General features: G+C 46.6%; 1 protein-coding gene across 4 annotated transcripts in view; it reads right to left on the bottom strand.

Annotated features, from left to right (window-relative positions):
• The window catches only part of DENND1C (DENN domain containing 1C), a 219,309-nt gene that overhangs the window by 56,991 nt on the left and 138,317 nt on the right, over positions 1 to 24,001 (bottom strand). For all 4 annotated transcript variants that reach the window (XM_078685386.1, XM_078685399.1, XM_078685380.1 and 1 more), the window contains 2 exons: positions 22,572 to 22,673; positions 22,378 to 22,468 (listed from right to left, as the gene is read on the bottom strand). In XM_078685386.1, coding sequence (XP_078541512.1) covers positions 22,378 to 22,468; positions 22,572 to 22,673 — 193 coding nt within the window. The remainder of the gene's footprint in view (positions 1 to 22,377; positions 22,469 to 22,571; positions 22,674 to 24,001) is intronic.

The following is a 24,001-nucleotide window of genomic DNA, read 5'->3' as shown; positions in this document are numbered from 1 at the left end:
TTTCCTTTGTACTTCAGGGGGTCTGAAAAGCCTTAAGAATAAGCTAACACTTTGCATACCATCCAGAATCTGCAGGCATAGTAGAACTCAAAAATCTACCTAAAAAACAAATGAGTGAAATTATGTCCTGAGACTTACCTCAAGTTATCTGTCACCTTACCATTGGCTTTTTGGTCAAGCAAAGCTATTCCTCCCCAAAAAATAAGATTGAGCCCATTTGAAATAATCATGGGCTGACCAATGACACTGCCCGACACCCCGCCTGTCTCATCATCAGCTCCGATCTTACAGTTAAATGACGATGCGATCTTGCAGTACTGCAAGCAATTGATTTGTTGTCTCTGTAGTTTACATTCTCAGGTCCGAGTTGTCCTACCAGAGTACCCATCCGACCCTTGCCAGATCTTAGAGCCAGACATCTGGGTGTACATCAAGGTGGATCAATGGAAGACTTCACGGCAACCGTGGTGGAAGAACCCCTACCAAGACCTGCTGATCACCAGCACTGCCTCAAGTGTTGTGGGCTGCTCGCCATGATCCTCTAATTGCGCTTCAAGCGTGCACCTTACCTGCTGGCCAATGCACCTGGTGCTCCAACAACTACTCCTGTTTCCAGACCTGATCTTAGATCTGGCAGTTTGAGAGCAATGTCTTCTTGGCTGCTGTTGAGGGAGTGCCGTAGGATGCCTCTCATCCTTTATGGTGTTACTTCCTCCATTTGAGGTGAACAACCAGCTTCCTGACATCAGATCTTACTGTGGGTCTGGCTGGTTCTCTTTTTGGGGTACATATTAGAAACTGATGGGGTGCCAGTGTAAAGCCGAACTGCACTGTGTCTGTCCTCGAAAAGAGCCACTGATCTGTGTACCAGAACAACACCTAATTGGTGTTGCTAGAAAGAAATTGCCAGACAGCAAATCTGCTGGATTTGCACTCACTTGACCACTAGCATCTGGGGGAGAGGAGGTGTGAATTTGATGGGAGTGCTTCTTAGCAAAGAGGAAACATGCCTTTATCTGTAATACCATGGGCTCTGTCTAGCAGAGTGTGCAGAATCTCCTCTGGAACTTGCACATAATATGGATGACTTCTACAACCGCAAAGGTTACTTATTGGCAGATAATAATCATTTTACTTACTCAGAGAGTGGATTGTTTTGTGAACATTGAGATCCAAGTAACTAGAGCATCTTTGTGGGCCAGAGTGACTGTGTTCTGGAGACTATTTGGCTTCATAATACTTTTTTTAACCCCACTATCCTATTGGCCAGTTATTTCATAAGATTCTTTTCCGAGAAGAGTATGCCTATTTCAGTGGTGGCAAGTACGCTTACCCATGGTTACCTCAAAATTGGACAGTGGTTTGTTACCGTAATTATGTGGTCCCTGCCCTAAGACAGTTTGCTGAACACCCCCTCAATGGCAACGAAGGCACTGTGAATTGTCTAAGACAAATTAATTCTTCTCCATTATGTTTACTTTGTGTGGTTTTATGGTGTGGGGGCTTTGCAAAATTGAATGTATATATATATATCGAAGCTCCACACTGTGTCCCCTTGTTTCTGCAAAGAAGACACGCAGCACTCTCGGGATCAGGAAAGCTTAGAACGCCAAACTTTATTCAGGCAAACGCGTTTCGGGAAAGACTCCCTTCGCCAGTGTCATAGGTAATGCATTTCGCGGCACCATTTTTAAAAGCGCGAGAATAAGCGTACATTAACACAAACAAGGGACCATGCCTCGTATTTTCATACGGGCGCCATCTTAGAGCATGTTTGTCTAAACATAGTAACAAAAATGTACTGTGTTATAAAAGGGCATGTAACAAAAATTATTACACATACATCCCAAATATTGATCTCGCCGTGGATCGGCATTTGCAACACTCAAAGGTGTTGCTTTGTATCCCAGTTCGTGAATATATTTGTTTCAATCAAATTGTGCTATACATTGTGTTGAAGTGAAAAAGTTGCAACAATTCAAGCTCGCTTAATAATAAGTATATCCTAGAATTACATTCATACTCGTATATCGAGTTCGACAAGTCACCTAAGATTAAGAACCATAGTCCACGTGATTTAAATAAACCATAATCCTGCCGTGGATCGGCCATGGCAAATCCATCATTGCCCACATACAGAGTCACTTCAATATTCTCTACTGTGTATTATGCACATATCTTCTTCGCGCCCAATGTGATAATAAATCTCCAAAAACACCACAACATCACCCCCGATTTCATTTCGGGACACAAAGCAACACCTTTGAGTGTTGCAAATGCCGATCCACGGCGAGATCAATATTTGGGATGTATGTGTAATAATTTTTGTTACATGCCCTTTTATAACACAGTACATTTTTGTTACTATGTTTAGACAAACATGCTCTAAGATGGCGCCCGTATGAAAATACGAGGCATGGTCCCTTGTTTGTGTTAATGTACGCTTATTCTCGCGCTTTTAAAAATGGTGCCGCGAAATGCATTACCTATGACACTGACGAAGGGAGTCTTTCCCGAAACGCGTTTGCCTGAATAAAGTTTGGCGTTCTAAGCTTTCTTGATCCCGAGAGTGCTGCGTGTCTTCTTGGCAGAAACAAGGGGACACAGTGTGGAGCTTCGATATTGGCGCGGTGCACCACCGCGCTGCAGCACCCACCTTAGGAGAGTGACTCGCTGTTGGTGCAACTTTGGAGCGATATATATATATATATATATATATATATATATATATATATTATAAATGCTTTTCTCCATTTCCAAAAGAAAGCTTACGCTCAATTCATTTAAAATGCCATTTTATCACTGGCAGCGCACATTAAAACAGGAACGCGTTTCGGCTGTCGCAGCAGCCTTTATCAACCTATATATATATATATATATATATATATATATATATATATATATATTGATTCTCTGTTTCACTTGTTACCAAATCTCTGCGAAAACAGACACGGACCACATGATGCGTGCAGTAGATGTAATTATTTATTTGTCAGTCATTAAGCGTTTCGGTCCGTCCGGACTTTGATCACATGACAATCGCTGCCCTGATTTTTTCTCAGTTTTAAAGTGACACGTGCAAAGCTGAAAAAGCAGTTTTTCACAAACGGCAAAAACATACTAAATATATTTTTGTAGTAGGTAAAAACAGACTCATTGGTTGTCGACATTTGTAATGCACAAACATTAGTAAGTAATATTAAAAATATTCTTAGTTAAAATACCTTAACAGTTGTTTAATGCAAATTAGTTGGCATTGAGTACATGGCATAATTTTCTGCACAATACATTTGTTTTCCTCTGATCCAACAGTTGCCTAAAGTCATATGTGTGACTTATGCTATATATATATCGCGTTCAGCCAATAGAATTAAACTCGGGTACAGACTCCAATTACTTGGAGTCTGAGAGTAGACGTGTGCGAGGGCAGAGTCCCGGACCTGCAGGATCACCATGCAGCCCCCGCCGAGAAAGGTGAGCCCTGGCCGCGCTACCCGGCAGCCCCACGTCTGCAGCAGCCCCCACAATTCTGGGCCAGCAGAGAGGGCCCGTGCAGAGCGGCCCTCGGGGCACACACACCCCTCCCCAAAACAAAGCAGCAGGGCCGTGAAAACACCAGATGCAGGCAGCAGCCCTGCATCCACATTCGAATGAAAGAAACTACGCCACGGACTCTCCTGGACTTCTTTACTTTGTCTTTTGTCCTGGCCGCCATTTTGCTGCTGCTCTCGGCCGCTTTTCTCTGGACCCTGACCCGCCATCTTGTCCATTCCCTCGTCCTTTAACCCTTTCCCCTAGTTTTCCCCTTGACGATCCTCAAATGTTTCTTCCCTTTTCTGATTTGCCTTTTCTCCATACTCTTGTATCCCTACCACCCTCCCTAGTGCTGTGACTGCATCCCCCCTCCGACCCCACTTGATGGAACTCCTTTGTACTCTCTACCATTCCTATGTGTCTCTTAGAGTATGTCCATTTGTATCCCTTCCCTATGTATATAGAGATAACCATAATCACTAGTATATGCAGTAGACCTTTGTACTCTCTACCATTCCTATGTGACTCTTAGAGTGTATCCATTCGTATCCCTTCCCTATGTATATAGAGATAACTCTAATCACTTGTATATGTAGTAGACCTTTGTACTCTCTACCATTCCTATGTGACTCCTAGAGTTTATCCATTCGAATCCCTTCCCTATGAATATATATAGATAACTCTAATCACTAGTATATGCAGTAGACCTTTGTATTCTCTACCATTCCTTTGTGACTCTTAGAGTATATCCATTTGTATCCCTTCCCTATGTATATAGAGATAACTCTAATCACTAGTATATGCAGTAGACCTTTGTACTCTACCATTCCTATGTGACTCTTAGAGTATATCCATTCGTATCCCTTCCCTATGTATATAGAGATAACTCTAATCACTAGTATATGTAGTAGACCTTTGTATTCTCTACCATTCCTATGTGACTCTTGAGTATATCCACTCGTATCTCTTCCTTGAGTGACTTTACTATTTGTACATTTGCAATTTTTCTTTCTGTTTGTATCTCTTCCTTGTGTTTCTTTACATCTTGTACATTTGCAATTGTTTTCTGTTTGCATCTTATATGTAACGCATGTAACGCATGTAATCGTAATCCTTAGTCCTTATGTTCTGCAACTGGTTCTTATGTAGAGCGCTCTGACACCTTTGGGTAAAGTTCGCGCTATATAAAATCGCATTAAATAAAAAAACAAGACCTGTACATCAGATCATACAATATGTGAAACTTCAAATATTGTTAGGTCCAGACAAGGCATATAATTAAATTGTATAAAGCAGGAAATTACATAACATCACCGAACGCTCCCCCGACCCCCTCATTACATATTTCAGTGTCCCATGGGTAGAAGCTGTACAGGCGAGGCGTTTTTTCTATTCTCGGCTCCAAATGTTGCTCTTTTATCCCTAACACTCTTCTTAGCATCCAGAGCATAGCGTGAAAGGAGTTCCAGACTACCCAGGAAGAGTTGAGATTGCACACAGGAGGGTTATATTTCTTGCAGAAATACTGATCACACTAGCCCTTTAAATTCAACGTGCTTTCAAACAGTTTCTCATGAGAACAAGGAGCACCAGTCTTAGCTACTGTTCTCTGCAGTTTCACCCTTAACCGTGTGACTTGTTCTTTGCCCATGTGAGGAAAATGTACAAAAGTATTGTGATTCTTCTAGACATATTTGTATTGGTATCTTACTAACTTCCTTCCTTTTTTGTTAACAAACATCTTCCAGGCTTTGGGGAGGCCACTACATCGTTCATTCGAGAGAGACAAGAATTCACAGAAATACAGTTAGCATGATGGAATACAGTGTATTGCCTATTTCCGAACTAGAATATAGGCCAGAAGCAGAAGAGGCTCATGGGAGGTGCAAATTCCCTATGAGGCTATTCCTGTAAAAATGATCTCTTTTTACATTCTAAAGTTAGGAGGGGAGTTGGTGTACATCTGAGGGAAATTTATGGATATTACAAAAGATTTGTGGGTCCTACAGACTGTTTACAGTTGCTTTATAATGTTCTATGGTTCCACTGTGCAAACCCTTGAGATGTTTGAAGTCAGAAACAGCTCTTGCAAATACAGAGGTGGCAGAGATGGAAAGGAGGGGTGTCATTCATGGATCGCCATTCCTCCCATGGGGTCTCAAAGGGCACAGACCTGTTCTAAATTTTAGGAAGTTTAATGATTAGCTTCTTTGGGGCAGATGTATCAAAATACCTATTTGCGATTCTCAAATAGCGATTTTTTGAGAATCGCTATTTGAGAATTGCAAAATGGTATGTATCTAAAAAATCGCAATTTTTTAGCGATTTCTTAAAATTCCTTAATTGTGATTAGCAAATTGCTAATCGCAATTAAGGAATAATTTCCCATTCATTTCAATGGGCCAGGAGGCCCATAGGAATGAATGTGAAGTTATTATCCATTTGCAATTCGCAATTTGAGAATCGCAAATTGAGAATAATTTCAAGGCTGCAAGGGTGTCATAAGGACACCCTGATGCACCCCTGAAATGTACATGTGTGCGCATATGGCGCACATACATGCCCTAAGGGCATGTATGTGCACCATAAGGCACCTTCACAAATGCCAAAAAGTGCATTTGTGAATGAAGTCGCAAATTACCACCAACTTCAAGTTGGTGGTAATTTGCAATTTCTTAAGGAGAAATCGCAATAATTGAATGCTTGATGCATATCATTTAAGGAATCGCAATTTGCGATTCCTTAAATGCTTACGCAAAATTAAGGAATCGCAAATTTTGCGATTCCTTAATTTTGCTATGCAATTTCTTTCATACATACCGTTTAGCGATTTTTAGTCGCAGACGCTGCTTTTTTGCGAATCGCAGCGTTTGCGACTAAAAATTGCTTTGATACATCTGCCCCTAAATCACCACTTCAAGATGTCTTCAATTCATCTGTGTACTTCTTACAGGAGATTGGATAGTCAGAGTAGACCAAGAAGAAATCTACCTGATGGGTCCCATTTTCGCTCCCCAAGGAGGTTTGTTTAATTTACTTAGAGGAGACTGCTGTATGAATTTGGAGGTCTGTCCTTCGAACTATTGTTGCCCCATGGTGCTTCACCAAGCTATTGTGTCCTATGGTAGAACACCTAAGAGTTTCGGGCATCCGACTGATTCTTTACTTGGATGACATTCTGCTGATGAACCAGTGCCCGTGGCAACTGAAGTGCAATCTGAACACAACGATTGCATTGCTTCAGGAATTCGGATGCATTTTGTATCAGAAGTTGGGACTATTTCTGACCTATTTAGTGCCCTTGTTAGATTTGGGGGTCTCTGGTTGGCACAGGTAGGCACTTGTGACAAGCAGGGACCCTCTCCTCTAGTCAGGGCAAGGGACTTACTCTAGTGAATAACCCCTGCTCATCCTCTAGATTGCGTGGCGCGAGCAGACAAGGCTAATCCCTGAGCGTTATAGGTTAAGCATTTATGACAGTGCACAACAATCCAATGACCCCCACAAATGGACACAAGTCTAGGTTTGTATAAAAATATGTAGACTTATGTAAATATAGATTTCTTATGCAGGCTTAAGTACAAGACCATGAATAACGTTTAAAAATGCACACAATAATGTTTTGGGTAAAGGACCTTCTTTGTAAGTAAGCTTAATCTCAGGTTGGTAAAACAAGGGAGTTCTCTTGGTGAATAGGCTGATCTTTAAGTTAGCACAGTTCGTCCTGCCTAGGGTGACTCTTTGATGGTGCAGGCAAAAAGAGAGTCTCTGACAACAAACACGGACTCTCTGGCCCGAGATGCGCACCCTGAGGCGATGCGTGTAAAAAGTACCTGTTTACTTGGGGGAGATGTGGGGCAAAAAGGAGATGTTCCTCCGCAGGTTCCTGGTGAGGGTCCGGCTGCAGGTAGGTGCCGCGGTGCGGGGAGTTCAAGCGGGACCTCGGGAGGCGCTGCAGAGTGTCCGGGTCGTAGGCGTTCCTTCGCAACGAACCTAGGTGTTTAGAGGCAGCAATGCGGCACGGAGCGGTCTGTACGACACGTACAAGAAGGCTCTCCCAAGTGCGGCGCGACCTCGAGGGCAAATACCAGGCTGGTTGGCAGAGAGGCGGCGTACGAGCTGTATCTTCTTTTGTTGGTGCGGGCGGTCCGGTGCGCTCTCAAAGGTACGCGCCGTACCTTGGTTTCCCTGAAGCGGCGTTCGGGCCTTTGGTAATCCGTGCGAAACGTACTGGGCAGATTAATCGCGGCGCTGCTCCAGGAGCTTCAGCGTGCGGTGCGGCTCGGTACACTTACAGCGTACGGACCGTACCCTGGCTTCCTGAAGCGGTGGTCGGCACTTTGGCAATTCGGGCGAGACGTACTGGGCAGATTACATGCGGCGCGGCTCCAGGCACTGCAGAGTACGGTGGGGTTCAGTACGCATACAGCGTACGGGCCGTACCTTGTGGGACACAAGCTGGCTGGTTCGTGGTGGCTGGACACTGTGGCAATGTGTCTCAATCAGGGGGGAGAGAGAGCACGGTGCGGCCCAGTCAGGATACGGTGCGGACTCCGGCTCAGAAATAAGCGGGGCCACACGGTGTCGGGCAGCACAGCACGGGTTTTTAGGGCGGCAGGGTTACAAGGCGCATTTAGCGACGGTTCCAGCGGGCAAGGACACAGGCAGTCCAGCAGCTCTCAGCAAAGGCGGGAGAAGAGCCCAATGGTCCTTGGGCTCAGTTCAGGGGAAGCTCACTTCCAAGGCCTTGGAGATCGTTTAGGTTTGAAGCACAAGTTTTTACAGCAAATAGCAAGTCTTTGGAAAGTATCAAGTCTTGGTAGGTTTCTTCCTCTCCCTTGGCAGCAAGGCAACCACTGCAGGCCAGTCCCCCAGGATAGGGACAGTCTTCCTGAAATGAAATGAAATGAAATGAAATTTATAACGCGCAACTAAGCCCTTAGGCATCAAGGCGCCTAACAAAATAAAATCAAAAAAGGCAGAACCAAGCTAAGGATATGCACTGGCAAAAAGCCATGTCTTGAGTGCCTTTCTAAAGGCCTGTTTTGAAGGGAGGGTTTTAATGTCAACGGGCAGAGAGTTCCACAGCCTTGGAGCTAAGGTTGAGAAGGCTCTGCCACCCCACCTAGCTCTACGGACACGGGGGATGGATAGCAGGGCTTTATTAGCCGAGCGCAGGGATCTGGAGGGGGTATAGGATATTAATAGATCCCTTATACCTCCTGACTTGTTCGTGGCCAAGGCCCCATAGATCAAACAAAGGCACTTGAACGAGATCCTGGCATCGATTGGGAGCCAGTGCAATGCTTTCCTAGCAGCCGTAGCAGAGGCCCGCCTGGGCAGATCTAAAACAAATTTTGCGGCCGCATTCTGCACCATTTGAAGTCGCGTGATATGACTCTTGTTAATGCCCAGGTATAGGGCATTACAATAGTCGAGTCTTGAGCCTATCAGTGCAACTACTATTTGCTTTCTTGCTGGTGGGGACAGGTAATGTTTTATTTTCTTCAGGATGTTTATTATGCCCCAGCAAGTGGAGATGGTCCTATTCACTTGCTGACCCAACCCCAAATGAGGATCGATCATAACTCCTAGGTTCCTAGCCAGGGCGGTGGGTGTGGGGCACACTCCCAGGGAAGGAGGCCACCATTCCGCTGACCAAATGTCCTCCTTGCCTCCGAACACCAGAATTTCGGTCTTCTCGCCATTAAGCTTCAAGGAATTGCAAATCATCCATTGAGCCACTGCCTCCATACAGTGTCTAAAATTGGAGGCAGCCGAGGTGACCAGATGGGCGAGAGACATCATAATCTGCGTGTCGTCGGCATAGGAGACTACCTCCATCCCGTAAGATCTAATAAGCCTGGCGAGAGGGGTCACATAGATGTTGAAAAGGGTCGGGCTTAATGCCGACCCTTGTGGGACCCCACAACGCACAGGAAGGGATGGAGATAGGAACTCCCCTAGCTTGATTCTCTGTTCCCTCTGGCCAAGAAAGGAGGAAAGCAGACTAAGTGCCGACCCCTCAACCCCTATCTCCCTCAGCCGTGATGTTAACACTGAGGGAGACAGGGTATCAAACGCAGCCGTAAGATCTAATAGGATGAGGAGAGTGGTCATGCCCTTATCCACCCTGGTACGGATGTTATCAAGCACCGTGGTAAGGGCTGACTCCGTGCTGTGCTCTCTCCGAAATCCATGCTGCGAGTGATCTAAAAGGCCAGAAGATTCCAGGAAAACCGCCAGATGCTGGTTCAGATGGGTTTCCAACATCTTTGCTGGGGCTGGGAGCAGTGAAATAGGGCGGAAATTTTTAAGAACACCCGGGTCCAAGGTAGGCTTTTTTAACAGTGGTTTAACCACCGCTTTTTTCCATTGTGGCGGGAAGATCCCCTCTCTCATTGCCCTATTCATAATCTCAAGTAACCAGGGCAGAAGAGTCTCCTTACATTGTTTAAGAAGTTTTAAAGGACAAGGGTCCAAAGGAGACCCCGATCTGGTCTTCAAAAGGAGAGCTTCAAGATCCATCAAGGCGAGGGGGGGAAAGTTGGAAAGACACCCTGCCGGTATCTCCTCCAAGGGTGTTAGAGGAGGGACCTGGACGCTCTGAGAGAGAGATAGTGCCGACCTCTGGGATTCTAAGGCCGAATAAATGTCCACAATTTTTGATTGAAAGAATTGTGCCACATCATCACAGAGCCGCTGTGAACTGACCACGGGGTCTGGTATTTTCAGAGAGGTGAGAATGTCAGCGATCTTAAACAGCTCTTTGGGCGAAGAGAGCGCAGAGGTCAGTGAGGTGAAGTACTCTTGTTTAGTCCTTATAACCTCAGTTTTATACTCTTTAAGAAGGGTTTTATGATTATCCCTTTCTTGCGGATCCCAGCTAGTCCTCCATAGGCGTTCCTGTCTTCGAACTCCCTGTCTGAGGAGTCTCAGTGATTCAGAAAACCACGGTGCCGAAGGGCTTTTCCTCGCAGAATAACAGAGTGAGGCAGGGGCCAGATCGTCAATGGCAATTCTAATAGCAGTATCAAATTTGTCTACTGCTTTACCTACATCCTCCTCTGAAGCAGTCAGCATACTGGGCAGTCTAAGGGCAAGCATTTCATTGGAGATGTTTTTGATATTGCGTCTCAGTTCCGTTTTGCTTGACTGATTTCCCTTAGTCTTGACAGTCGGGGAGATTAGTTCTAAAGGGATCGCAAAATGATCCGACCATGAAAGAGGAATGGGAGTCCCAGTGGTAAGCCGGGGGTCGTTAGAGAATACCCTCCTTCAGCTTTCCCGGTTCCTTCTCCTCAGGCAGAGGTGTCTTCTTGGTTCAAAGCAGGATCTGATGTTTAGGAGCAGGGCTCCTACTTTTATACGCAAAATCCTTTGTTCTTGCAGGCCAGGGGGCCTGAGCCTGGTTCAACCCAGTTTTGGAGCACTTTGTTTTGGAGACTCTTGCTGCTTCTTTCAGGGTGCAGGGCAGAGACATCAGACGCTCCGCAGGAGGTGGAGCCAGCATTGTGGTGGCAGAGCACAGCCCTATTCAGAGTCAAGGGCCACTCCTCCCACCCATCCTGGTGTAATCTCTCTATTCACCACCTGGCAGCCCAGACTGTCACCTGGAATTCCCCAGTCCTGTCACTCACAGAAACCAGACAGCAGATACACATCCTAGCAGAGGCAGGCTGAAATAGTTAGGCAAGCAAAGGCTAACTTTTTAAAAGTAGCATTTGCAAACACAGGATATTAAAATAAACTTTACTAAAAGAAGTATTTTAGTTCAGGCATACTAAACTTGACTTTCTACCATGCTCTCTGAGTCTGTTAGGATTATATGGTGTAATAATTCCAGCAGCCCATTCTGTCCTATGGAGAGCAGGTAGCCTTACAATAGTGAACAACGAAAATGGCTGTAATTCACAATTAGGACATGCCACACACATCAAGGCTTGTCCTACCTTATACTTATAATGCACCCTGCCCTTGGGCCTACCATAGGGGTGACTCACTTGAAGTAAAGGGAAGGTTTAGGGGCTGGCAAGTGGGTCCACTTGCCCAGCCAGCATGACAGTACCAGACTGCACGCAGGTTCTGCAATGGCAGACCTTAGACACATTTTACTAGGCCGCTTCTGTGGGTGGTACAACCAGTGCTGCTGGCCCACCAGCAGCATTTGTATTTACCAGCCCTGGCACTCCTGGTGCACTTTACTGGGGACTGACAGTAAACCAAATAAGCCAATCATGGAAACCAATCAATGTATACACTTTTCATAGGGAGCACTTGCACTGTGACACTGATTGGCAGTGGTACAGTGCCCTGAGCAGCTAACACCAGCAAAACACATGAGGCACATCAGCAAAAAGTGGAAGGGATACTCACGCCACGGTGCCAGGTCTAACACGCGTCCCCTCCAGCTGAAATGTGGGGAATACTACCCTACCCCAGGGAGTTCCTCATCTCTAAGGCGGAAACATCTGGACAGACCGTCAGCATTGGTGTGATCTGTGCCAGGGCGATGTTCCACCGTGAAGTCCATACCCTGTAGGGAAATGGACCACCTCAACAGTTTTGGGTTCTCACCCCTCATTTGCATCAACCATCTGAGGGGCCTGTGGTCTGTCTGAACCCGAAGTGAGACCCAAACAAGTAGGGTCTTAGCTTCTTCAATGCCCAGACCACAGCGAATGCTTCTCGCTCAATTGCACTCCACCTCTGTTCCCGTGGAAGTAACCTCCTACTGATGAAGGCTACAGGTTGGTCCCAGCCCTCCTCAGTCATCTGTGAGAGAACAGCCCCTACACCATGCTCTGAAGCGTCTGTTTGCACTAGGAATTCTTTGGAGAAGTCAGGAGCCAGGAGCACGGGCGCCGTGCACATTGCAGTCTTCAGGGTGTAAAAAGCTTTCTGACAGGTGTCAGTCCAGATCACTTTCCTGGGCTACTTCTTGGAAGTCAGCTCTGTCAAGGGCGCAACAATGCTGCCATATCCCTTGACAAACCTCCTGTAGTACCCTGTGAGTCCTAAAAAGGCTCTCACCTCAGTTTGGGTTTTGGGGGGTTTCCAAGCCAGGATGGTCTCAATCTTGGGTTGCAGGGGCGCATCCTGGCCGCTCCCAACTTGGTGTCCCAAGTACGCCACTGAACCCTGCCCGATCTGACACTTGCTTGTCTTTATCATGAGGCTGCCTTGCGCAGTGCCATCAACACTTCCCAGAGGTGGCGCAGGTGTTCTTTCCAGGTACCACTGAACACTGCGATGTCATCCAGGTAGGCGGCGCTGAACTCAGCCAGCCCAGCCAACACCTGGTTGACCAACCTTCGGAAGGTGGCAGGGGCATTCTTCATCCCAAAGGGCATAACCCGGAACTGGAAATGCCCATCTGGTGTGGAGAATGCTGACCTCTCTTTGGCCCCATCGGTCAAGGCGATCTGCCAGTACCCAGACGTCAAATCAAACGTGCTGAGGTACCGGGCAGCCCCTAACCGATCTATGAGCTCATCAGCTCTGGGGATGGGGTGCGCGTCAGTCTTGGTGACCGAATTGAGCCCTCTGTAGTCCACACAGAACCGGAGTTCAGGTGTGGCTCCTGGCGTTGCAGCCTTTGGGAACAAGACCACTGGGCTGGCCCAAGGACTGCTGGAGGACTCAACCACCCCAAGAGCAAGCATCTTTGAGACCTCCTCCTTGATGCAGGCTCTGACCCTGTCAGTCACTCTGTAAGCCTTGTGCTTTACAGGCAAGCTGTCTCCAGTATCCACATCATGGACGCACCAATCTGTGACACCAGGAACCAGGGAGAACAGATCAGGAAACTGCCCCAGCGGATGGCGGCAGTCATCCTGTTGCTCAGGGGTCAGGGTGGGTGAGAGGTTTACTCCATCAACTGACCCATCTAGTTCTGAGGCCACCAGCAGGTCAGGAAGAGGCTCAGTCTCCTCCTCCATCCCATCATCGGTGGCCAAGAGCATGCCCACTTCGGACCTCTCCAAGTGGGGCTTATGGCGGTTGACATGTAGGACCCTCAAGGGGTTCCTGGGAGACTGCAAGTCCACCAAGTAGGTGACAGGACTCTTGCGCTCCACAACCTCAAAGGGGCCTGTCCACTTATCCTGAAGTGCACAAGGCTTCACTGGGGCCAAGACCCACACCTTCTGTGCAGGCTGAAGCTCAACCAGAGTGGCATTCTAGTCGTACCACCGCTTCATTTCCTCCTGGCTGGCTTCCAGGTTTGCCTCAGCAAGTTTTCTGTAACGCCTAGTCTGGTTCTTAAAGGCCAGCATGTAACTGTATACTTTCTGGGGAGGTTTCCTGGGAGATTGCTCCAAGCCTTCTTTGACCAGATTTAGAAGTCCTCTCACTGGGTGGCCATACAGGAGCTCAAAGGGACTGAACCCTAGAGACTTCTGTGGCACCTCACGGTAGGCAAAGAGAAGGCATGGTAAGAGGACGTCCCACTTGCGCCTCATGGGTTCCTCAAGACCCATAATCATGCCTTTCAGGGTTCGGTTGAATCTCTCAACCAACCCATTTCCATGGGGGTGGTAAGGTGTGGTGAATTTGTAGGTTACACCACACTCTTGGCAAAGGGATTTCATATATTTGGATATGAAATTGGTGCCCCTGTCAGACACCACCTCTAGAGGGAATCCCACTCTGGAGAAAATTCCCATCAGTGCCCGTCCCACCACGGGGGCCATCATTGTCTTCAGAGGGATGGCTTCAGGGTACCGGGTGGCATGATCCACCAGGACCAGGATAGACCTGTTGCCCATGGCTGTCCTGGGGTCCAGTGGCCCCACAATGTCAATTCCCACTCTCTGGAATGGGGTACTGACTACGGGAAAGGGCTAGAGAGGAGCCTTTTGCTTCCTCCCACTCTTACGACTTGCCTGGCAAGACTGTCAGGACCTACAGTGAGCATCTGAGTTCTTGTGCATTTGGGGCCAATAGAAGTGGGTGACAAGCCTTTCATAGGTCTTGTCCTGCCCCAAATGCCCTACTAATGGCACATCGTGAGCCAGCCCCAGTAGGAAGGCTCTGAACTTCTGGGGTACCACCAGCGCACGGGCTGACCCATGTTCAGCAACCTCAGGCTCTGAATACAGGAGGTCATTCTCCCAGTAAATGAAATGTGTACCGGACTGATCACCATTGGCCTGGTCTGCAGCCTGCTGCCGCACACCCACGACAGAAGGGCATTCTTTCTGCTCCCTGCAGAATTCCTTCCTGGAGGGGCCTCCTTCTTGCTGCCAATGGGTCAGCTCAGGCAGGTCCCCCAGTTTGGCTATCTGTTCCCCGGTAGGCCCCAGGGCATCCCCCTCAAGGTCTGCTTCCTCCTGGGCCGTGGGAACTTCAGGGTCCGGTTTTCCCGCGCCTCCTGCACCCTCCCTCTAAGGTCGGTTCCTGGGCCTCTCCCTCAGGCTCCAGGACCTCTTGAACACCCCTACTGGCTGCCATTGACCGGTTGGTCACGCACGCCCAGTCAGGTAAACCCACCATCCTCAGGTGAGTTGTCTTCTCCACCTTTTCCCAAGGGGAGCTCCCCAAGTCATTCCCTAGCAAACAGTCTACAGGCATGGACGTTCTCACAGCAACCTGAAGAGTACCAGAGACCCCCCCACTCAAAGGGAACCTGAGCCATTGGACACTGGCTCTCAGAGTTGTCAGCATTGACAACCCGGCAGTATGCATGGGGTACAACCTGCTCTTGAGACACCAGGTGCTGCCGGACTGCAGTCACACTGGCTCCTGTGTCTCTAAGAGCCTCCGCCTTCTTTCCATTGATGGTCACCACCTGCCCATATTTCTTAGTGTTGGAGGGCAGGTAGTTCTCAGGGACCATCTCACTGTCTCCTAAAGAGACTAGGGTCATCTGAACAGGATCCCACCCACCTTGGACTTCTACCTCCTCCCCAAAGACTACACTAGCCATCTGCCGGGGCGGAGCACCAGTGGGTGCTGGTTTGCCAAACAGGCGACACTTAGGATCATTGGCAAAATGACCCATCTCATCACATTTAAAACACTTTATGGGCCCTCTTTGAACAGGGTTACCTGTCGGGGCCCCGGTCTGCTTCGGGGGTGGGGGAGGCTGAGAACCTTTCCCTTGGTTTCCTTGGGGACTACTTTGGGGCCTCTTCTGAAACTCCCTCTGTTTACCCTTGTTCCCCCCACTCTTCTGCTGGGAACCCTGCCCATCCATGGCTGAGTCTCCCACTGGACCCTTGTGGACTCTAGTGCTGAGCCAGCGGTCCGCCTCCTCAGCAAGCTTCCTAGGGTTAGTCAGTTGCTATCAATCAGGTGCTGGTGTATCTCAGGAAAACAATTACTAGACAAGTGCTCCCCTGCAATTAAATCAAAGAGACCTTGAAAATCATTCACTTTGCTACCCTTCACCCAACCATCCAGTGCTCTGCAGAAAAAGGTTACATATTCAACATAGGTACCCCCAGGAATCTTTGTATACCCCCTGAACCTCTGTCTATATAATTCAGGAGTTAACCCATACCTGGTCATCAAAGCCTTCTTCATGTGGGGATAGGAGTTATAATCTAGCAGTGTGTCCCGCCCCTCACTGGAACCACACGCTTATGTGGGTAGCACAACCAGTGCTGCAGGCCCACCAGCAGCATTTGTATTTACCAGCCTTGGCACTCCTGGTGCATTTTACTGGGGACTGACAGTAAACCAAATGAGCCAATCATGGAAACCAATCAATGTATACACTTTTCATAGGGAGCACTTGCACTGTGGCACTGATTGGCAGTGGCACAGTGCCCTGAGCAGCTAACACCAGCAAAACACATGAGGCACATCAGCAAAAAGTGGAAGGGAGACTCACGCCAAGGTGCCAGGTCTAACAGCCCTTTTGTGGATGTTATAATAGACTCAGTGGCAGCCACTCAGAGTCTTCTGGTTAAGAAGGAAGATTGCCGGGGTCAAAAAGAAGTTACATACTTGGATATGATGACATGGCTGGATCACATGGAGGCCTGGAATGAAAGGTCAAAATGTGGTTCAGCCCCGGAATTGGTGTTCACGTCAAGTGGCAGTCGGTGGGGTTGAGCAGACAGAAGAGGAGATATTTCTTTTGGCAGTAGATGAACAGCCGAAATGGAACACCATATTGCTTGTTTGGAGCTTCTAGTTAGATTGTTCGCAATCTGGTTGTGAATTTCATAATGTATACTTCTGAAGATGGGCAATGTGTTTACCGTCCCGTATTTCAACCCGCTGGTAGACGTGTGGTCCATGAGACTGGCAGAGTTGGCAAAAGAATTCTGCCATTTTTTCCTGTAACATCTGATTGCGGTGATGGTAGAGTACCTTCCAAGATGTCAGAAAGTGATGGTGGATTGGAACTCCAGCTTCATCCAGAATGGGAGCAACTGGAGGCTGGACTACAGAGTGTTCTCATCTAACATGCAGAAATTGGGTCCTTGTACAGCGGACCTTTGAACATCCAGATGAAACAATCACATACCGGACTATTTCAACTGGCAACTTGCAACTGGATCCATTGGTGAAGACAGTAAATACATTTTTGCAGATCTGGATGGCAGCTCGCGGATACAACCCCCCCCCCCCCACCCATTTACTATGATAGCTAGAGCCCCGACAGATACGAGGTGTCAGGCAGTGGATCTGATTCCGGTGACTCTGATCTGGAGGTAAAAGGACTGGTTTCTGGCAATGTTAGAGCTATTGTGGTATTTCCGGTAGCTTGATCCTAAAGTATTGTCAAGGGGACCCGCATCCACTGGTCCTGGAAGGTTCCCTGAAGTTAATGGCATTGAAGATGACATGATCCAAGTCTACTGCCAACTCTCAAACAAACTTTTCATTTAAAGTAATTTTTTTTAAAGCAGCCCGGTTTACTTTAAAGAAAAAAAGGACTGCATCTAAAAGAAAAAAATGCTTTATTTATTAAAAGACACCACAGACAAGGTGGTCTGTTGATGCTAGGATCTCACCATCCAATGATGGCTTCCACTTGGAGTGAGTCACAATTTGTAACTTATCTCATTATTATTCATGAGGTGGGTCAGATGAAGACCCATAGAGAATCTGAACTAGGAACTGACCTATTAGTAATTAGGTCAGCCCATAAAATAGTGTACTGTTTTCAAAAATATTGGTTGCATATTGATACATGTGACCCCAAATGTGCTAACTTTTTTTTTTATTAGTGTGTATTGTAAGTTTTTTTTAAAGAAAATATTATGCAGATAAGGGCAAAAACTGGTACCTGGTTTTTGCCCCATATAACTCATTAAACAATTAATCTACACACAGATTGCTAGACCTAAAATATTATTGTTATTGGTAATGAGCATTTGTAACGTGCTCTGTCTTGCTAAATTCTAATGCACCTAGCACCTTGTGTTCCATACAAATATACTTAGTTAACCACTATTAGAAGTAGACGTTTGTAATTATTGTGCAGCAAACCCAGAGTGCCCCTGTTTACTTTATTCCCTATCGAAATATGCATCCAACCTATTTTATACATTTTCAGTATAGGAAAATCTGCACATGCTTTACATATCGCTGAGTCTAAGGATGAATATCTAGCAGAAATTTGATTGAGGCTACAGTGGACTGTCATTTTGTGCATTCAAACAGAGGATAGTGATGTAATATTCGATTTTGTTTAGTGATTCGGAAGCTGTTTCGGGGTGCTACATGGGCTTCATTTAGGGGCTGCCATGGGTTACAGGTGCGACCACTGGCATGCCCCTTGCTACCCCTGGCACTTTCCTTGAGACCCGTAGCCTTAGAGGTGCAAGGAGCAGCACTAGGAGTAGAGGGAAAACAGGGCTTTCAGCAGGGGCGGCCTTAGGCATGTGCAAGCTGTGCACCTGCACAGGACCACCAAACCCCAGGGGCCACCACGCCAATATATATCCTTAATATAATAATCTTCTGAGGATGGATACATATTTGCGTGGCTGCCCCTGGCAGGGATTTCGAGGCCTCGGGCTCTGTTCCACTTCCAAACACCCCTCCCCCCCCCCTTCACTGGCCTCCGCGCTCCACCCCGCCCGGACCCCCTCTTCCAGGGCCCCCTACATATGCTCCCTGCCCAGGGCCGCCATGAGCCTAGAGCCGCCCCTACTTTCAGAGCTGTTTACTCTGTCCACTCAGACTCCTCCTTGAGAATCCTAGAGAGGCAATCTTCCTCTCATGGTGAGCAGCAGCAGTATGGTTTTGACCTGGAGAGCTAAGAGGAAGCTGTGGATAATTAAAAAACAGAAAGTGAACAGGGTAGGCCCCAGCCATGACCTCGTTCTGCTTTTCAGGTGAACTGAAGAAAAACAGTTTCCCAGGCTCTGGTGGGATGAGTTTGAGACTCTTTTGTTACATTGTATAACATTTCTGATTTAAAAAGGCACAAGCACCAGGCGTCTTTCTCTACTTAACACCTAAAACAATGTCATTGATTTCAGGGATTTTTAGGTTTGTAAATATAAATATTGGATTCTAATTGAAATGCAATTTTTGTTAGACTCCTGACCAATGCAGTCTAAAGCTATAACCCACTGAGCTAATAGCAAATAAAACACACCTACTGTAATCAATAACAGAACTACACATACAACACTGGTGATACTGGTCCTAACCGGACCAGATTCCGGTCTGTGGTGGAATCTCTAAAGTCAAAACCATGGCTGGACGGACCCAGACCCTGGGAGAGTGGCAAGACCCTGATGTCAAGCATAGATGTTGTACGGGAAGGGAAACCTTCCTGTACAAAACCAATGGTTTAATACTTTCCCTCCTTTTATGTGTGCTGTACAGTGCATCACACAGGCAAATTTGGAAAAATGTGGAGATATTTAAAGTTGCATCTTTGTTATATTTGTCTCCAGGAGACATAATTCTTTTTACACAAATCCCTATCTACAAATGTTATTAGATAGGGGTATGCATAAAATCCATGGAGTGGTTGTATGGGAATGCCCATGTACAACCCATAATATGCCCCCTTTATGTTAAGCAGCGTATTGCGCTACTAAGTGCTCATTTTGGGCAACATTTCACAGCAAATCATGATTTTTTTGGAACGTAAATCCCATCACAACATTTTGCACTAGGTTTGTCTCTCTTTTGTGACCAAACCAGGTTCAAAGTGTTTGTAAACCTGGTCAAGTTGTCCTTTTTACAAAGAATCATGGGGCATATTATCAAGGACAGGCGATACATTATCGCCACTTTTATCGGCAGGAAACTGCCGATAAAGCAGCGATAATGGCCTTGATAATATGCTCTATGAATTCCAATCGAAGCCCATGTTAGATGTGTTCACATCTAACATGGGCTTCGATTGGAATTCATAGAGCATATTATCAAGGCCATTTTCGCCGCTTTATCGGCAGTTTCCTGCCGATAAAAGCGGCGATAATGTATCGCCTGTCCTTGACAATATGCCCCCATATTTTAACTCTAGAGATGCATTTGTGAGTTATGTGCTCTCAGTGTTTAGAAAACAGACATGTTATAATTCAGAATTTAAGTTCAAGGTGTGCACTGTGTGAGTTCCACTGCTGAGTTACAACGGGTGCTGTAGGACGACTGGCGGTTTGGACCTGGTTTCTTATTCAGTTCCTGAGGCAATAAGTGGTAACTGGGCAGTTATTACTGATTAACTAATATTAACTATAATATGCATAAAGGTCACCCTGAGCACACAAAGTAAACTTAATAGTCCTTAATATGTAGAAAAAGTCCAAAAACTCTTGATCCAAGTTCAAGGTATTTATTCGAATTTATCAATACTCAAAATGTAACCAGGCAGTAATTCCAAGACACAGCTTGATCTCAAGTGCTAGTCACAGCAAAAAAACAGCCAATGTAGCCAGGTAGTATTTCCAAGACACAGCTTGATCTCAAGTTCTAGTCACAGCAAAAAAACAGCCAACACGTGTTTTGTCGTGCGATGTAATGCACAATTGATTTTCTTTAGGGCTGCTAGAAAGTCCTTTTGTTAAATCAATAAGATAAGATGCCCGAGTTGCAGAAAAAAAACATGAACATCAAAGTCTTTGTAGCTTGCTACATCCTTCTTTGCAAGTACTTCCACTTCCGGTAAAATGTACCACATGTACATAGATTCTCTCTAAATCAAATATCCTGTAGCTATAATGTAATGGTGTTACAACAAACAAATGATGGACGGAATGCTGACAATGCAAACATTCTCCCCCAGTCAAAAGATCTGGGTTAAAACCATCGTTCTTTTGCCTACTACGCACCCCAGTTTGGACCCAGCCATATGCAAATCAGTCTTGCCCCTATGCCCCATGGGAACAGTCCTGGCCGAACTGCCAGGCCAGGTCCTCCCTGGACCAGAAACAAGCATCCTGGGTCCGGTTCACGGTATGTCACCCTTCTTCAGCCAGGCTAGCTGTGTATCTATATCTATATAGATACACATACATACATACATATGTACACACACACACGCATACACCAAAACGTATAGCAGCTTCTTATTTAATATATGGGTGGTAAATAAACGAGATTTTATCTTTGTTAGTAACTTTCTTGCTATTTTATTAATCGTCAACGTATCGTGTATTTTTTAAAACAACCTTAGTGTTGTCACTTCCTGTGATGTCATAAGGGTCAAAGTTGTGGTCCAAGGGTGTGTGATGTCACTTCCCCTACGCTTGGCATTTTGGTGAATTGACGTCTATGAGGTGCTGCATTGTTATAAAGTCAGTGTTTATTATTTTTGACAGCACCGACGAGTTTTAACTGACATTGATTTGTATGTCAGGTTTGGCATGACTTGTATCAGACATAGGTAAATTCAGCCGTGCATGCTTTTTTCAGGAGGCTGTGTGTGCATAAAAGTCTTGTTGATGTCAAGTCCACTGGAGGTGCAAATATCAGGGTGGGTGCAGTCAGGGGAACATCCATGACAATGCGGTCAAAACACCGCGCTGCCATTACCACGCGTCTTTTACAACGCAAGTCGTTACCACGACTTGCACTGGAGGGTGCTCTAGACTAAGGAATAGTAGATTTACTATTCCAACACCTTCCCTACTGTACGTAGGCTGGAGTTGGAATAGTAAATCTTACTATTCCTAAGTCCAGCACCCTACAGCGCAAGTCGTGGTAACGACTTGCGTTGCAAAAGATGCGTTGTGATGTACCGCGATCTAAAATATTGCGATGTAACATCATACAACCGTGCAGTCACTATAAACAAGTGTGATAGTATTTAGACTGTGTCAGTGTATTTAATGCGAAGATATTCACTGACTTGTCACCAGAATCAGGAGATGGCCATACATGAACATGTGTGCAGATGTTAGTTGCGCGATTCACAGAACTGTTTATGGATGTATGTCTAACTTACAGCCACAAAAAGTAGAATTTCCAGCAGTGGTTCTAGTTGTAATTGCCCCACAAACTGTAATCACTACTGCTGAAAAGCCATCAAGAAAGCACAATTTCCCAAAGTAGTACATTTGTAAAGAGGCTGAAAAACTGACATTCCTGCGATGGTGTCCAGCTTTGTCGTAACTTTCGAAAACATTTGTCCCTCCCCATTCACCCATGCTGAAAATGGTTGAAGTTGAAAATGGAATAAGAAAGTCCCTCAAAAACCCCCTTACTTTCAGAAGGAGCAGGCTAAGGCTTTTCTCGGAAGGAGAAAAGCTACATTTCCAAGTTCTTGCTTATGCTATACTTAACACATTATCTGTTAACATTCCAGCCCTAAATGTGGGCAGTTGATTATGAGGTGTGTGCAGAGCCCAGCTACCTCTGGGAACCACACACAGCGTTGCAGTCTCACCCACACCAAACCCAGCATCAATGAAATCACCTCACCTGAGCCAAGTCCACAGCTGTCTATTTCCTGTTCAAATGCGTCAGAAAACCCGGCCCCGCTGTTTAGCTTCAGGAGGCGTCCGTCGATGAACTGGTTAAAGGTTCAGGGAGAGACAAGGTTAGTGTGTGGTGTAAAGAGGAGGAGAAATAAATATGAGAAAGCAGACAGCAAGGTACAGACGCCCCACACCTACCTCCTTGAAGAGCTGCAGGTGCACCGCGTTCTGCAGGAACTGCTTCATGGGGTTGGACTTGTGGTCTAGGAACGACTCTTCACAGAAGGTGATGGGCTCGCCCTGTGGGGTGGCAGAAAGAGAGTGAGGGATGGTGTGACATTCTAGGCCTATGACCTCTCAAGCTCAATTCTATGTGTGACCTTCATGCTGTTATCTATACTTCTCGGGATTACAGAAGAACTCATTTAGGCCCTAATTATGAGAGAAAACTTAATACCGATTTGGACAGAAACTGGAGTTCCCGCCAATTCAGTACCATGTGCAGGGCAGGGCCGGACAGGCCGTAGCGGGCACCAGGCATTTCCCCTGTGGGCCGGAGGGGTGGGGGTCGGTTTTGTGGCCGCAGGGGGATGCCTTTCTTACAGGGTGCCGGTTTTGCAGCAATGCTGCAAAATCAGCCCTCTGTAAGAAAAGCGGGAGCAGTGCTTAGTGGCTAACAACCCCCTCCCCTCCCGTTCCCAGGGCCGGTGGAGAAACAACCTGCCAGGGCTGGTTGCTGTTCCCATTCCGGCCCTGGTGCAGGGGGCCGCTCCTCTGTCTGAGTGGAGGAGCGTCGCGCCACTGAATTGCCCCAGAAATGCCCCAGAGACTAAATAAAATCAGAGAAATAAATGGTAATTAAGTTAATTCATTACCATTTTATTTTCCGGCAACCCATCCTGAGCCAAGGTCAGCAGGGGGCGGGGCCTGCTGAGTGGGAGCAGGGAGGAGCCGTGGGCAGAAGGCTGCCTGTGCCCTAGTTGATAGTGCCCATGTCCCTTTGGCCGGCCATCTTGTGACAACCAACCTGACATGCGCACTATAAACCTTTCAACCCAGCTGTCTGAAACAGCCGGGTTGAGAGCCTACACAAGCTTCCAGTTTCCTTGGGAGTGGTGGCACAGCTTTCAACAGCATGAGAGCAGCACTAGAGTTCGTTAAGCCCAGCTGGACGTGGCATCAGGAGAAGAAGACGACAGCAGCAAGGAGGACGTGTCTCTGGAAGCATGGTAAGTACCTTTTTATTTATTTATTTTATGTATTTCATTTTATGTCTTTTTTAAAAGTATTTCCCGTTTTCCCACCCCGCATCGCCGTAATTTCCATTCGCCACTATGTGTCCTGTAGTATTATTGCATGCTTTAATAGAGCAGTGGATACTGCAGGACAAATCCTCCAGGGCAAACCTGGTGTTAATTGTCACAAGAAAAAGACCCAAAATAATAGATTGACATTGTATTGTAAAGTAGTGTAGTAGCATTTATATACTGCGTTCCATACACCTGACGAGGCAACAAAGTGCATCTGTAGCACCATGGTAGTGCTATGGTGGAAGCATGAGTGTCGTCATGTGGCCTAGGGAAGGGCTTTGATGTTGTGAGTGAGGACAAGAGTCGAGCATTTATCAT

Source organism: Lissotriton helveticus, chromosome 1_1 (genome assembly GCF_964261635.1).
Source record: "Lissotriton helveticus chromosome 1_1, aLisHel1.1, whole genome shotgun sequence".
In the NCBI taxonomy this organism is placed as follows: Eukaryota; Metazoa; Chordata; class Amphibia; order Caudata; family Salamandridae; genus Lissotriton; species Lissotriton helveticus.
Note: the sequence above shows the minus strand (reverse complement) of the source record. Positions and strands in the feature narration are given on the sequence as shown.